This window comes from Vulpes vulpes, chromosome 13 (genome assembly GCF_048418805.1).
Source record: "Vulpes vulpes isolate BD-2025 chromosome 13, VulVul3, whole genome shotgun sequence".
NCBI classification, from domain to species: Eukaryota; Metazoa; Chordata; class Mammalia; order Carnivora; family Canidae; genus Vulpes; species Vulpes vulpes.
Window position 1 is genome coordinate 118,560,633 of NC_132792.1, and position 16,635 is coordinate 118,577,267.

Genomic DNA, 16,635 nt, shown 5'->3' on the forward strand with positions numbered 1-16,635 from the left:
AGGACTGGACCAGAAACCCTGGTGAGTAAGGGCCAGTAGGCCAGGTCTTGACTGCTCTGGCTCTTTCCTGCCACCTGTCTGGGCTCCATACAGCCCACATTCCCCTCCACCTAGTTATTTAACCCACACCAAACTTGGGCCAAGCCTGGGCAGATGCAGGATCCTGAGGGCCCAGGGCAGTACCGACTCCCCCTGCCCATCCTGACCACAGGAAGAGAGGTGGTTCCACCAGCACACTCTCCTACCCTGAGCTGAGCTGGCAGGTTGGCCCTAGGCCCCAGGTCTCCCCATTTGCCTTGTTCCCAAAGAGCCTGGCCCCCACCATGGGAGAGAAGAAGCCTCCCTGCCCCACTGCCCTCACCCACCCCAAACTTGAAGATTCTCTGGTTGTTCCTCTGCTTCTCAGACCACCTGGTCCCATGCCTCAAGCTCCCCACTGCAGCACGTGGTGAGAAGCTGCTAGCAAGCGGGTGTCATCTCTGCCTTCTCGGTGCACCCAGAGAAAGAGGAGCCCTGGCTATGAGGCTGGCAGAGGAGCAAGTCCTGGCACGGGGGCGGGGGGGGGGGGCGGCAGGAGGAGCCCAACAACTTTTCTGGGTGAGAATCCCATGCTCCCCAAGGTGAACAGGAGGATGTTTTCTCTGGCACTCCTCCCAGGGCTCAGAAGCCACCCCAGGCTGGAAAGTACTTGTATACCTGGGGAGGCTGTGAGAAGAAAAAGGGATGGCTCATTCTGCCAGTAAATGAAGAAAGTGGAAATGCATTCAAGCAGCAGGCAGAGCGCCTGGTTTCACGGAGCTGGGGTTGGTAATAGAGGAGAGAGCAGAATACCTGCACCTTCCTGGGGTCCGAACTGGTCATGGCCCCACACACAGGGTGTACATGTGTTTCCATAACCACATACTTTCCAGGCCTTCCATTCTGCCTGTGGTTTAATTTCACTCCGTCAGCTGCCACATCCACCCATACAATTAGAAGTGTAAAAGCACCTTGCAAACCCTAATACTCTGCGAAGTAAAAGGTATTGCTATAATTATTATCATGATTTTATCCAATGCTTAAGATCTCTGCTGCCCACCTCTGTAGCTACTGGAGGCCTTGAGGGAGGGAGGGCTGGGCCACAGCTTAGCTTCTGAGGCTCCTTCCCTAACCCCTCCTTCCAGCCGTCTGCATGGGGAGAGCTGAGGAAATGTGACTCCGGGGATGTGGGACAGAGACTGGGAGAACTGGCAGGTGGCTCCTCAAACTGAACCACTACCTTGAGTGTCTGTCTCCCCAGGAAGCTGGGGAGGGGAGCAGACGGTGGGGTGAGGAGGAAGGGAAGCAGGGAGGGGAGGGGGGCCAGGCCTCCTACTTCCCCACCGACTCCTACCTTAGCCTTTCCGGTCATGCTCAGGAAGAAGCTGAAGGTACGCTGCAGTGGGGAGCCTACCCAGGTACCCAAGCCTCCTTCCAATTGGCCACAGCTGCAGAGAGAAAAAGAAGAGGTGAAGAGGTGGAGACGGAGACGGGGAAGAGAAAAATGATGCTCCCATAGCCATGGCTGGTGAAGGTGCCGGCCCCAGGAGGGGAGAAAGGAGGTCCAAGGACGGCCTGGAGAGAGACCCCTCAGCCCACCCTCACCTCCCAGACAGGACAGATGTGGACAGGACACTGTTGTCCAGGCCCTTCACCTGGGAGGGAAACTCCAGGCTCCTCCCAGATAAAGACAGACCACCCTCTTCCTACCTAACTCAGGCCCAATCTCTTCTTGCACTGCTCTCCCGTGAAAGATATGGGGTAAGGGCTCTCCGGGGGAGGGCATGTTCCCCTCAAAACACAAGAGCCCTGTGTACGACCCTGCTGTTTGGAAAGGGCCTCTGGGCCTGAAGCCAATGAGGAGTGGATTTCCTGGGATTTCATCAGCCCCATCCCATGAGCTAATCCCAAACGCAGAGCCAGCAGGATGTGTCAGCTAGAGATTTTCAGGACCACAAATCAGAGCTTGGCATCTTAAAGGGCCATGGCAAGCGCATCCAGCCACACTGTCCGGGGGCCCAGCCGCTCTCACCAGGCTTCAGCGCCAGGAGCCAAACAAACAGGTGCTGATTTTGTGTGCTTATTTTCCTGGCTACAGAAATCTCCCAGACTCCTCCATGATTCCTGAGCTAGGCCCACAGCCCCTGCCCCCCACACAAACCCCGGCCACCGGAGCTTTCCTTAGGGCCACTCCTCATTGGTCAATTATCTGAACCTCCAAAGCAGATCCATGGGGTCCTTGGTCCCTGTCTCTCCGTAAGACCGTCCAACAGCCAATCTGCCCACTCACCTTTCTGGCACTGACAATAACAAGCAACTCCCACTGTCTTACTCATCTGACCACCTGGGGTCTGGATGCTACTTTTCCTTTGGGGCTACTGGGAACCTTCTAAACCTTCCCTGGCCAATGAGGGAGAAGGCGGTGAATTCTTGTGCTGCTCAGGGAGAAAGATATCTGGAGGCTTTGATCAGAAGTGCTAAGGGGAGGGGCACCTGGGTGGCTCAGTGGTGAGTCCCACTCTTGATTTTGGCTCAGCTCATGATCTCGGGGTTGCAAGATTGAGCACTCCACACTCAGCAAGGAGTCTGTTTGAGATTTTCTCTCCCTCTCTCCCTCCACCAGCTTGCACACCTGCTCTAAATACATACATACCAACATAAATACCTAAGGAAAACATTAAGTGGAACAAGATTTCAGAAAGCAGAGACCCCGGGAATCACGACATCCGTGGTCCAGTCCCATTGCCCCTCTTCTGGCTAGGCCTTTGAAGGGCTCTGGGTCTCGAACTCACCTTTGGCTAAGGTCAGTGGCAGAGGACTGGTATAAATTCCCTGCCAACACAAAAGGAGACAAGAGGTGTCCAGCTTCAGCTGGACGAAGTGATCCAGGCTTGCCTCCCCCACCCCCTCCACCTGGATCAGGGTCCCAAGCTGCAGGGGCCGTGCTGCCTCAGAGGGCTGGCGCTGGGTGGGGTGGGGGTGGGGGCATGGAGGCAGCTGGCTCTGAGGGGTAATGGTGAGACAGATGGGATGCCTCTCCCCCACCCCTACTCACCAGCTGGATCAGAGCTGCCCAAGAGGCAATTGATGCCACTCATGGATACAGACTTGGAAAGCATGCCAGTGGCCGAGTGGTCCAAAGGGTCAGCAGATGGATGACAGCAACTCCGACCCTAGAATCATGTCAAGAATCCTCACACAAAGTCAGGCCTCATCCCTCTCCTGCTCCCACTCTCCATGCTCCCACTTTTCCGCAGGGGGTCTGTCTTCAAGTCCTCAGGTCTCCAGCCCTCTGCACTACCCACATCCTTAACATTCCACCTGAATCACTGGCAAGTCATTTCTGCCAGTTCTCAGCACTCTGCTGCAGTCCAAGCCCAATGCAGAAAATATCTTAGAAAAAATGTAACCGTGAAGAGTTTCCAGGCGTGACAAACTCAAACTATGGAAGCCAGTCAGGTAATAGAAAGGATAGGATAGACTGGACAGTCTGGGTTTAAGACAAAAGGGAGCAGGAATATTCATGAGCCACACAACCAACCATTAGGAAAGAAAGATTTTTCTCAAGCCTACATGAAGAGTTACAAAAACTGGTCACATATCAGGCCATAAGGCATATTTTAACACATTTCAAATCATCCATACCAGAGAGATCACAGGAAACAAGCCAGAAATCCCTTCCTAATGGACTGGATAACGAACTTGTGATATATTTATACACCAAAATACTAATCAGCAATGAAAATGAACACACCACAGCTCACCTGACAATATGGATGAATCTCACAAACATAATAGTGAGGGGAAGAATCAAGACACAAAAAATAAAAAATATATGTCTTCTATGGTTACATTCATGTAAAGTTTAAATACGCAAAACTAGGGGTGCCTAGTTGGCTCAGTCAGGGGAGCATGTGATTCTTGATCCTGGGATTGTGAGTTTGAGCCCCATGTTGGGTGTACAGATTACTTAAAAATAAAATCTTAAAAAAAAAAAGTCAAGAAAGTGGTCATTCCTGCCAGGAGAGAGAAGGTTATGAGTGGATTATGAGTGCGGAGGGACACAGGGCATCTAAGTTTTGGTGATGCTCTGGTTTTTCTTATGTAACCTGGAATGGTTACACAGCTATTTGCTTCCTAATTGTTCATTACTTTGTACATGTAAGTTTCATTTCCTTTTCTGTATGTTTTATTCTTTCTTTTAAATATTTTATTTATTTATTTGAGAGGAGAGAGAGAGCATGCCCACAAGCAGGGGGAGAGACAGAAAGAGAAGCAGACTCCCCGCTGAATAGAGAGCCTAATACGGAGCTAGATCCCAGGACCCTGAGATCATGACCTGAGCTCAAGACAGATGCTACAACAACTGAGGCACCTGAGAATCCCTGTTTGTTATATTTTAAAAATGTATTGTTTTAAAAAAAATCTCTATAGATTTAGAAATATTAAAATACTCTTCTAAGTAGGGACATCTGGGTGGCTCAGCGGTTGAGCATCTGCCTTTGGCTCAGGGCATAATCCCAGTCCAGGGATTGAGTCCCACATCAGGCTGTGAGGAGCCTGCTTCTCCCTCTGCCTATGTCTCTGCCTCTCTCCCTATGTCTCTCATGAAAAAATGGATAAATAAAATCTTTTAAAAAAAGGAATCAGACCTCTAAAAAAAAAAAAAAAACTCTTCTGAATAGACTTACTAGACAAAGAAATTGTAATAGAAATTAAAAGATATTTTATGGGGCACCTGGCTGGCTCAATCAGTGGAGCATGTGACTCTTGACCTCAGGGCTATGAGTTCAAGCCCCATGTTGGGTGTAAAGAGTATTTAAAATCTTTTAAAAAAAAAGTTATTTTATAACAACAATAGTGAAAATACTATAGAACTGTAGAACAAAAGTTGTGAGACATGGCCGAAGTGGTATTTCTGGGGTAATTTATAGCTTTAGAAATTAAAATGCTTACATTGAAAATTTTTAAAAGCTAAAAATTAATGAACTATGCCAACTTTAAAAAATTAGAAAGAGAACAACAGAACAATGTCCAATAAAACAGAAGGAAGGATACAATAAGGATGAAAGCAGAAATCAGGGCACCTGAGTTGGTGGAGGATGTGACTCATGATCTCGGGGTGGTGAGTTTGAGCCCCATATTGGGCAGAGAGATTACTTTAAAAATTTTTTTAAATTAGGGGATCCCTGGGTGGCTCAGAGGTTTAGCACCTGCCTTTGGCCTGGGGAGTGATCCTGGAGTCCCGGGATCGAGTCCCACATCGGGCTCCCTGCATGGAGCCTGCTTCTCCCTCTGCCTGTGTCTCTGCCTCTCTCTCTCTCTGTCTCTCATTAATAAATAAATAAAATCTTGGGACGCCTGGGTGGCTTAGTGGTTAAGCATCTGCCTTTGACTCAGGGCCTGATCCCAGGGTTGGGGATCAAGTCCCACATCAGGCTCCTGCAGAGAGCCTGCTTCTTCCTCTGCCTGTGTCTCTGCCTCTCTCTCCGTCTCTCATGAATAAATAAATAAAATATTTATAAATAAATAAATAAATAAATAAATAAATAAATAAATAAATTCTTTTAAAAATTTTTAAAAATTAAAAAGGCAGAAATCAATGGAAGTAGTAAACATAAAATAGGATCAATAAAACTATTGTAGACATGACTCCAGTAAGAGTGGCAGACAGATGAAAGGCACAAATTGAGGAAGAGTGTGAGGCAGACCTAGTGATTGGAAAGGCAGAAGACTGTCCACAACTTGATGATAGCAATTTTGAAAAAGCAAACAAAACAGACAAATTCCTTACAAAAATGTGTGTATCTATATCTATATAACTTACCAACACTGAATCTAGAAGAAATAGAAAGCCTAAATGGTCCTACTAAAGAAATGGAATTGGGACGCCTGGGTGACTCAGAGGTTGAGTGTCTGCCTTCAGCACAGGTGTGATCCCGGAATTTCGGGATCCAGTCCCACATCGGGCTCCCTGTGAGGAGTCTGCTTCTCCCTCTGCCTATGTCTCTACCTTCTCTATGTGTCTCTCATGAGCAAATAAATTTTAAAAATAATAAAAATAATAAAAATTTTTAAAAGAAATGGAATTGGTAATTTTTCTTTTTCTTTTTTTTAAAAGATTTGATTTATTTATTCATTCATTAGAGAAACAGAGAGAGAGGCAGAGACATAGGCAGAGGGAGAAACAGGCTCCATGCAGGGAGCCCGATGTGGGACTTGATTCCGGAACCCTGGGATCGCGCCCTGAGTTGAAGGCAGATGCTCAACCGCTGAACCACCCAGGCAGCCCGGTAGTTAACTTTTCTATAAACAAAACAAGGACGCCTGGGTGGCTCAGTGGTTGGGTGAGTCTGTCTTCGGCTCAGGGCATAATCCTGGAGTGCCGGGATCAAATCCCACATCGGGCTCCCTGTGTGGAGCCTGTTTCTCCCTCTGCTTATGTTTCTGCCTCTCTCTCTCTGTGTCTCTCATGAATAAATAAATAAAAGCTTTAAAATAAAACAAACAAAAAAAAACCTCACCAGGCCAAAAACATTTTACAGGCAAGGCACAGATATCTCAAGGACTAGAGAACAGAAATCTTATGTAAACTCTTCAAAGAATAGAAATGAAAACTCTCTAACTCTCCCTATAATGTGAGTATAACCTTATTCTTAAACTGCACACAGACAGTGTGACCAAGATTTGGGGACAATTTCTCTTATTAACTTAAGTATAAAAATCACTAGCAAACCAAAGTAGATTTTCAATGTCTACAAAGCATTTGCTGCTGCCTCCACCAAGGAAGTATCCATCCACTCCTTGAACCTGGGCTGGCCGGTGACTCTACTAGACGAATAGAATGTGGTGTAAGAAAAAAAAAAAGAATGTGGTGGAAGGGGCTTAGATGATTTTTGAGCTTATCCTCAAGAAACCTTAAAGGTTGGGGCACCTGGGTGGCTCAGTCAGTTAGGCGTCTGCATTTGGCTCAGGTGGTGATCTCAGGGTCCTGGGATCCAGCTCCACATCAAGCTCCCCTCTCAGCAGGGAGCCTGTTTCTCCCTCTCCCTCTGCCCCTCTCCCTGCTTGTTCTTTCTCTTTCTCTCTCTCTAAAAATAAATAAGCTCTGGGAACAAAGAAAAGAAAAGAAACCCTGAAGCTTGCACTCTTGTCCACTTGCACTGCTATTTCCATGTGAACAAGTCTAAACCAACCTCTGGAGAGGCCATGTGAATGACAACCAAGGTATCCAAGGTATCGCAACTTTCAGCCTGACAAATGGCAGATGTGAATATGGCCAGCCTTGGTCACCAGCCATATGCAAGCCACCAGCCACCTGCAGCCATGTGAGTCCAGGTGAAGTAAGCAGAATACTCAGCTGAGGTCAACCCAAATTATTCACCCACAGAATAGTGAGAGGGGGGAAAAAAGTCATTTTAAGCCATTAAGTTTGGGGTTGATTTGTTATGCGCTGTATAAAAAAGATAATCTGGGGGATCCCTGGGTGGCTCAGCGGTTTGGCACCTGCCTTCGGCCCAGGGCATGATCCTGGAGACCCAGGATCGAGTCCCACATCAGGCTCCCTGCATGGAGCCTGCTTCTCCCTCTGCCTGTGTCTCTGCCTCTCTCTCCCTCTCTCTGTGTATCTCATGAATAAATAAATAAAATCTTTAAATAAAAAAAAGATAATCTGTCATGATAAAGTTGGATTCATTTTAAAAATAAAAGGGTAGCATATGAGAAAAGTCCTTACAGTTAATTTACCTCAGTAATATATTAAAGGAGAAAAACATATAACCATCTCCGTAAAAGCAGAAAAGCATAGAATAAAATTCAATACCCACTTACTGTAAAGTGAAAGCCTTAGGAATCAAAGAAATCTTCCTTAACCTGATAAAAAAAAGTGTCCTTTATAAACGTACAGCTAAAAATCAATATCAATAAGATGTACTTCCTCTGAAGTCAAAGACAAGGATACTATACTCATGAAAAGAAGCATTAAAATAAACTGCACTGGTGCTATTTCATTAAAAAAAAAAAAAAAAGACAAGGATACCCGTAATCATATTTCTGCCCAACACTGCAGTAGGATCCCGGCCAGCAGAGAGGGCAAGAAAAAGAAAGAAAAGGAATAAATCTTGGAACAAAAGAAACAAAGCACATTTAAAGATGACATAATTGTCTACTCAGGAAAAAAAATCACAGATAAATTTTTGTAACAGAAAACAAGAGAGGGCTTAGCAAGATAAGTGAGTATAAGACAATTATACAAGGTCTAATTTATTCCATTTCTGTAAATGAAAAAAGTTTGGAAATGTATTTTAAAAATAAGAAAGCAAAAAAAAAAAGCATTCATAATAGCAACAAAAACTGTAAGTTACCTAGAAATAAATATAATAAAAATTGACAAGACCTGTATGAAGAAAACTCATGCTTTGATAAAAGACATAGTTTTCTTTAGAATACCTAACTAAATAGAGACGTATATTATTTTTCATGGGTAAGAAGATTTAATATTAAAAAGATGTCAGGGGCACCTGGGTGGCTCAGTGGTTGAGCATCTGTCTTCGGCTCAGGTAGTTGATCCCAGGGTCCTGGATGGAGTCCCACATCGAGCTCCCTGCAAGGAGCCTACTTCTCCCTCCTCCTATGTCTCTGCCTCTCTCTGTGTCTCTCTCATGAACAAATAAATAAAATCTTTTTAAAAAAATGTTAATTTGTCCTAAATTAATCTTTGAACTCAGTATAATCTCAATAAAAATGCAACAGGAGGGGCACCTGGATGGCTCAGTCAGTTAAGCAACTGTCTTTGGCTCAGGTTATGATCCCAGGGTCTTGGGATTGTGTCCCACATCAGACTTCCTGCTCAGAGGGAGTCTGCTTCTCTCTGTGCCTTTCCCCTGGCTTGTGCTCATTCTGTCTCTCTCTCTCCCTCTCTCTCTCCCTCTCAAAAATAAATAAAATATTTAAAAGTTTTTTAGGACAGCCCAGGTGGCTCAGCGGTTTAGCGCCACCTTCGGTCCAGGGTGTGATCCTGGAGTCTCAGGATCGAGTCCTGCGTCCGGCTTCCTGCATGGAGCCTGTTTCTCCCTCAGTCTGTGTCTCTGCCTCTCTCTCTGTGTCTCTCATGAACAAATAAAATTTTAAAAATAATAATATGTTTTTTAAAAAAAGTTTTTTAGGGCAGCCCTGGTGGCGCAGCGGTTTGGCGCCGCCTGCAGCCTGGGGTGTGATCCTGGAGACCCTGGATAGAGTCCCACGTGGGGCTCCCTGCGTGGAGCCTGCTTCTCCCTCTGCCTGTGTCTCTGCCTCTCTCTCTGTGTCTATGAATAAATAAATAAAGTCTTTTAAAAAAAAAGTTTTTTAAAAGAAATATAAAATAAAATTCACATGGAGATGCATAAGACCTGGAATAGATAATATGATCGTAAAAGAAAATAACAAAATGGAGGATTTACACTACCACATGTTTAAGGTTAACAATAAAAGCTGCATTGGGATCCCTGGGTGGCGCAGTGGTTTGGCGCTTGCCTTTGGCCCAGGGCGCGATCCTGGAGACCCAGGATCGAATCCCACATCAGGCTCCCGGTGCATGGAGCCTGCTTCTCCCTCTGCCTATGTCTCTGCCTCTCTCTCTCTCTGTGACTATCATAAATAAATAAAAATTAAAAAAAAAAAAAACAATAAAAGCTGCATTAATTAAGACAATGTGATACTGACATAGGGATAGTCAGATAATGGAAAAAAGATCAGGGCCCAGTAAGAGACTTACACAGTTATAGTCACTTGATTTCAACAAAGACACCATGGCAGTTCGATGGGAAAGAAAGGTTTTTTAATGAAGCAACTGGATCTTTATATATAGGGGGGAAAAACACAAAACCTTGATTTCTACCACACTCAAGAATCTAGATAAATCATACAGCTAAATGTGAAAGCTAAGTCTATAAAACTTTTAGATGAAAACACTAGAGAAAAATCTTCACATTCTTGGGATAAGCAGGATTTCTTTTTTTTTTTTTTTTTAGTCTTTTATTATTTATTTATTTATTTATTTATTTATTATTTTTGTTTACATTTGTTTTTATTTAAGTTCGATTTGCCAACATATGGGATAAACAGGATTTCTTAAAAAGGACCCAAAGCACTAACCATTAAAAATTTAATAAATTGGGGATCAGGTGGGGAAAAATAAGTTGATATATTGGCAAAAAAATGTGATAAAATTGATTTTATCTAAATGAAAACTTAGGCTTATTAAAATACACTATTAAAGGGATCCCTGGGTGGTGCAGCGGTTTGGCGCCTGCCTTTGGCCCAGGGCGCGATCCTGGAGACCCGGGATCGAATCCCACATCAGGCTCCAGGTGCATGGAGCCTGCTTCTCCCTCCGCCTGTGTCTCTGCCTCTCTCTCTCTCTGTGACTATCATAAATAAATAAAAATTAAAAAAAAAATACACTATTAAAGTAAAAATGCAAGTCAGAGACTGGAGGAAATATTGACAATACTTATATCTGACAAAGGACACAAATACAGAATATATAAAGACCTCTTGGGGCACCTGGGAGCCTCAGTCAGTTAAAGTCCATTAGGGCTCCAACTCTTGATCTCAGCTCAGGTCATGATCTGAAGGTTGTGGGATCCAACCCCACCCAGGGCACCGAGCTCAGCAGGGAGTCTGCTGCTCTCTCTCTATCCCTCTCCTCCCCACCCTGCCCCCTGCTTGTGCATGCACATGCATTCACACTCTCTCAAATCAGTCGATCAATCAATCAATCTGGGACGCCTGGGTGGCTCAGTGGTTGAGTATCTGCCTTTGTCTCAGGGAGTAATCCTGGGGCCCCAGGATCAAGTCCTGTATCAGACTCTTTGCATGGAGACTGTTTCTCCTCCTTCTATCTCACTGTCTCTCTCTTTGTGTCTCTCATGAATAAATAAATAAAATCTTTAAAATAAATAAATAAATCTTTTTTTAAAAAATAAAGAACTCTTACAAATCAATAAGAAAAAGAGAAGCTGTTAAAAAGTGGGCAAAAGTTTGGGGTGCCTGGCCAGCTTAGTCAGAGGTGTTGAGACTCTTGGTCTCAGCAGTGGTTTGAGCCCCATATTGGGTACAGAGCTTAATTAGAAATAAAATCTTTTGGGGGCAGCCCCGGTGGCCCAGCGCTGCCTTCGCTCTGGGGTGTGATCCTGGAGATCCGGAATTGAGTCCCGTGTCGGGCTCCCTGCATGGAGCCTGCTTCTCCATCTGCCTGTGTCTCTGCCTCTCTCCCTCTCTGTGTCTGTCATGAATAAATAAATAAAACCTTAAAAAAAAAAAGAAATAAAATCTTTTAGGACGCCTTGGTGGCTCAGTGGTTGAACATCTGCCTTTGGCTCGGGTCATGATCCTGGGGTCCTGGATTGTACTGCATTGGGCTCTCTGCAGGGAGCCTGCTTCTCCCTCTACCTATGTCTCTGCCTCTCTCTATATATCTCTCATGAATAAATAAATAAAATCTTTGGGGAAAAAAGAAGAAAATCTTTTTAAAAAGTGAACAAAGGCTTGAACAGATATTTCACAAAGGAAGATATGTACATGGCCAATAAGAATATGAATAAATGGGGTGCCTAGGTGGCTCAGTCTGTTAAGCAACTGAGTTTTTAAAAATATCGAGCAGGCCCAGGGGGGCCTCCAGAGGCCTTGTGTATCCTCAGGAGTCCCTAGGTCCTGGCTTGGGATCCCCCAGATGTGCTCCCTTAGGCCAGAAGCCTGGGCAGACTCTATACCCTTTCTCACCTGATAATTCTATGATTATATCCTTAGAAATCCACTGTTTTTCAGGGCACCAGATGCCTCATTTCATCCCACACATCGTAAGTTCAGCTCCAATGTTGAGAAACGTGGGGTCCACAGAAAGAAGTGGATGTCACAGTGAGGGGAACAGAGGCCTTTTCACATCAGCGCAGAGCTCAGACACAGAAAGATGGGGACAGAGAATCGTGGAGAAAGAGGCAGAGGCGGGACACCAAGAGCAGGGGACAGGGTACAGAGACCAGGGAGGCAGACAGAGAAGTGCAGACAGTAGACATGGCTTCAGCCAGATGGAGTCAGAAGGATGCCTGGGCACAGACAGAGCCACAGCTGGCAGGACGGAAGAGGCACAGAGTAGTGGCGGAACAGGCAAGGGGGCAGGGGTGGGTGGGTGAGAGGAAGGCGCTGGCCTCCTTGGGGACTCTTGTCATACCCCGCAGGAGGGCTGGCCACCTTGGCGCTGCAATCCCAGAAAAGCGTCCAGCTCCTCTTGGCTCTGCGATGAGGGGGCCTCCTGGCAGCCCATACATCCCGAAGCCTGCGGTTCGCTCCTGAAACACACATCACCACCACTGCCCTCTGTACCTAGGGGCTAGTGCCAGGCACCAGAGAGGAACACCGCTCAGCCCAGCCCTTCCTGTCATAGATGTGGCCCAGACCCATACTGCCCGCCCGCAGGGCTGCGCTGTGGCAAAGCTGCGGGCAACGGTGGCCCCTGCTGGCCACGGGACAGAACTATTCTCCAGAAGGAAGCCAGACTTGGCAGAGGCCAAGGGCAAGGGCAAGCTGGAAACTCACTCCTTGCCTGGTTTCTGATGCCCAGCTTTGCCCTCCTCAGCCCAGGACTCCAAGGGGCAGAGTTAGTGCCTGGCAGTGAAAGGTGACCCCTGAAAGACCCTGAGATACAGCTGGCACTACATGAGGGGCACCCATGGCATCTCTGCCTTCAGCTGGCTGCTCTCGGAAAGGTTCCATGACCCCGGTGGGCAAGGCTTCCACCTGAGCAGCCACCCAGGTCAGTTCAGGGACACGGCACAGAGTCCTCCCCTTCCGCCCAGCTCAGCCAGCTGTGCCAGGAGTGACTCACCTGAGCTAAGGGAACCTGTCCGTGGGACCACAGCCAGAGCAGAGAGTCAGTGCCCTTCCGTGGCTGGCGGGCCCTCTCAATGACCACCCACACTGAGCTCTCCACATTGACCCCCAGATCTTCTCTTTCTGACTTCCTCTGTCTTTGGGGAAGTGGTCAGGGGTTTTCCAGAAGAGGAGGAGAGCTGGGCCCTGTCTTCTGCCAATCAGATGTACAGGCCTGTGAGCAAGAGTCACTACTCCTCTACTGCAAGGGTTCTACTGTGATGTCCAAAACATCCCAGGGCTGCGTCAGCCTGGAACCAGCAATGCTCCCCCCTACCCCAGGGGCACTTCTCAGGAACCTCCCAGTTGTCTGTGCCTCGCTTTCCTCTGCTGTAAAGTGAGGAGTTTGGGCCACATAATACCTGCGTCCCTTCCAGCTCTGATTCCTTTTATGGTTCTATGAAACCCAGAGTGGGAGGTGGAGGCGATATCTCCCCAACCCCGTACCTTCCCCACCAGCCCCTGAGACCAGGTGGAGAGGAGCGAGGACCACAGGAAGAGCTGCACTTTTAAAGGCAGGTCATCCTCAACAAGAACCCCAGAGACACGGGGTCTGGACTGTCCAGGGAGTGCCCAGGTGTCCTCAGCTCCAGGCGTGCCTTCCCAATCACCTTCTCCTAGGTCTAGGTCTAGACAGGAGGCAGGAGGTCCCCTGGGGGTTACCTGCTCAGTGGATCCCGGAGCTCCCTGCCTGGCCCCCAACTGTGTCTCTTGAAGGGGTTGTGGTTGTGGGCGTGGGCACGGAAGGCCCCCGATCTTCGGAGGGGCATAGGATGAAAGCCATTCCCCTCCTCCGTATTTCCCTCCTCCTCTTCTTCCTCCAGCTGCTCTCCAGACTCAACCACAGACAGGCAGCGGCGAGTGTGGCCTTGGGGCACCAGGTCTCCACCGGCGAGGAACACCTCTGGGATGTCTCCGTTCATGGGAGGCACACACAGGCCGGTCTGTGTCAAGAAGACAGAGATTGGGTGAGAGGAGTTCTAGAATCCTGGAACCTGGAACTGAGGAGTGTCATAGCCGGCTCTCCCTTTACAGAGGCACAGCACCGGACAGCGGCCGGCTCCAGGACACATGAGCGTCTAGATGCCAACTTCTCTGACCTGCTGTCTAGTGTTCTCTCTGGAGCGTGATGACATCCTCATTCACTCATTACCCTTCTAGCTCCTGGGCACCGCTATGGCAGAGAACCTAGCCAAGCAGAGAGAGAGATACCATTCCTGTCCTCAAGGAATTCACAGTGATGTGTGTGCGTGCGTGTGTGCATGTGCGCATACACAGAGACCAAAGCCCACATCACAAATGACTAAGTGGCCAGAGTGGCTTGTGCCACAAGAGAAGATGCAACAGAAGGCTTTGTGCATCCAAGGATGAGCCATTCGGAGAGCTCAGTGAGACAATGGAAGGAAGGCAGCAGCCCCTGAGGGCCTAGAGGGTGAGAGGTAGGATCTGGCCAAGCGGGGCAGGAAGAGCCTGGGCAGACTGAGGAGCAGGAAGAAGGCTCACAAGAAAGTGTTCTGGTTTCTTCCTTCCAAGGCTGGTCATATGGGAAGTGATAGAGCGAAAAGTCCTCTCTCCAGGGAGCAGAGAGAAGGCACTGCCAGCAGCCACATTAAAATCTCTTCTCCTGTGCCTCCCCACATCACCCCAGGGGTTGTTCTGGTCACCCAGCACTCCTGGTGGCCCCCGCGGCCTGTCTCAGTGTGTCTCGGAGTTAAGAACCCTCAGGAACTCTCAGACTTGAAGTGATAAGCCCCACTCCAGAGAGAAGTACCAAATACCTGAGTACAGAGGTGCTTGAGGGGGGCTGGGGCCTCTCCTCTATCATGGTAGGTGTCCCTGCTGCTCACTCCTGGCCCCGTCTCTGGTGGCCTTCTGCAAATGAGGCTCCCCTTCTTCCTGGTCCCGGGGCACCCCCAGCTCCTAAGCTCTTGGCAGGGCCTAGAGGGCCCAGGAACCACTGAGCCAGAGCCTTCCACCTCCTCCCAGGCTTTCTGCCTTCCCCAGGTCCTGTATTGTTGGAAAGTTGATCCTTCAAGCCACTTTTCCCACTGTCATCGCCACCTGTCCACTGCTGAGAGGCGCTGCACCATCCCTGTCTGCCACAGGGAACGAAGTGGCTGAGCAGATGGCCCCTGCGGCCCCACTATGGCTCTGAAGACAGACCAGGAGAGGCCTGGGAAATCAGTCCATGCTCCCCACACCTGGAGGCCATGTAGAGAGCCCCTTGGCTGACCACCAGGACAGGTGCCCTCTGTGTGTCTGTCTGTGACAAGGCCTTGTGCCATCTGATGTGCTCAGGGGAAATGGGAGCTCCTTGGAGAGCAAGCAGTTTGGAGGGCCAGAGCCCAGGCCTCCATCCAGTGGTCCCCAAAGCTGATACTCAGGGGCAGGGAGGGTGGAGTATTGTGAGAGCCTGGGGTGGAAGCCAGAGGAGGAACCGGGGTGCTCACCAGGAAAAGAAGAACAGAGGCTGGAAACAGGACAGAGACCTCACGGAAGTGGCAAACGCACTGGAGTTAGCCAACCCCAGCTTCTGCCTGCTGTTCCTGCCCAGTGGGGTCTGTGGGGCTGGATTGAGTGAGCTTAGTGAGATGCATGGACTGAAGCCTTGCCCTCTCCATCCCCAGGGATATTGCCAGCTGGAGAGGGTACTTGCTGCCCTGGCCTGCTGGGCACATATCTCTGATCCTGAAATCTTGCCCTTCTTCCTCTAGCTCAAACCAGCTGGAACCTGGCCTCTTCTGGGGACCCACCTTTTCCCAGCATTCATGTTGTTAATTCCTGGCCTCCGCCCTCTGTGCAAATGGAACCTGTGCGGCTCCTTCTGCCTCATATCTTCATGCCATTTCTCTCCATATGTCCTGTTCTCTAAACTCCACCCGTCCCATCCACGCTGCAATATCAATAATTTCTATTCTGTCCTTCAAAGAGATGAAGTGTAGCAAAGCTGCCTCAACCCCTCCCAGAGACATTCCTTGTCCACTTTCTGAAATGCAAGCTGGCTTCATGGTTGTGTTCTGTCCCCGACCTCTCTTCCACCAGCTCCCACCAGGGCCCACCTGTCTCCCCCAGCCTCCTGAGCTTAGGAAATGGTGCAGGGCAGCAGCCAGGGTTGGCTCTCACACAATGGCTTTATTTAGCCCCCAGATGAGATCCCATCATGTCACCCATCTGTCTTCCACAGAGCAGAGATCAGATTCTGAAATAGGTCTGGGGTCAGATGCTCAAGAGGAAGGCATGAGAGGAAAGCAAGGAGTCTTCTTATCTCTGGATTGAATGGCTTCCCTACCAGCATCTCCTGCCCCTGATCCGATCAGTGGATGGTTGGGCATGCCAGAGTGCTGGGGTCAGAGCACACAGTACTTTAACAGAGAGAGAGGAGGGGCAGGGGAGAGACCAGGATTTATTCAAAATCCTGAGGCCTTAATTTCCTCATGGTGCTATTGGGACTCCAAAACCCATTGGGCTGGTTAGCTCTGCCACTTTCGTGAGCCACATGACCTGGGAAACTTGCTCAGCACTTTCGAGCTTCAGAACCATCTGTACAATGGGAACGATACTGACCCTGCAAGTTGAGAGGCTTGATGATACTGTGTACAGAATGTGACTGACGTGGTGCTGAGTGTGTGCTGGGGACATCAGAAAGGCTGGTCTCGTGGTTTTCATTTAGAGGCTGGGAATGGAGAATCAGAGAGCTAGGGACTGAAA

At 48.4% G+C, this 16,635-nt stretch overlaps 1 protein-coding gene across 15 annotated transcripts in view; it reads right to left on the reverse strand.

Moving 5' to 3' along the window:
* Window positions 1–16,635, reverse strand: part of ARHGEF2 (Rho/Rac guanine nucleotide exchange factor 2) — a 47,419-nt gene that overhangs the window by 26,268 nt on the left and 4,516 nt on the right. For 8 of the 15 annotated variants that reach the window (XM_072733588.1, XM_025997280.2, XM_072733590.1 and 5 more), the window contains exons 2-6: window positions 13,591–13,871; window positions 12,230–12,347; window positions 3,074–3,191; window positions 2,811–2,850; window positions 1,373–1,466 (exon numbers count right to left, since the gene is read on the reverse strand). In XM_072733588.1, coding sequence (XP_072589689.1) covers window positions 1,373–1,466; window positions 2,811–2,850; window positions 3,074–3,191; window positions 12,230–12,347; window positions 13,591–13,850 — 630 coding nt within the window. In that variant the 5' untranslated portion in view covers window positions 13,851–13,871. Of the gene's footprint in view, window positions 1–1,372; window positions 1,467–1,728; window positions 1,932–2,810; window positions 2,851–3,073; window positions 3,192–11,781; window positions 12,467–13,590; window positions 13,872–16,635 lie in introns of those variants that run through there. The other 7 variants (XM_072733592.1, XM_072733593.1, XM_072733583.1 and 4 more) reach the window with 7 other exon arrangements.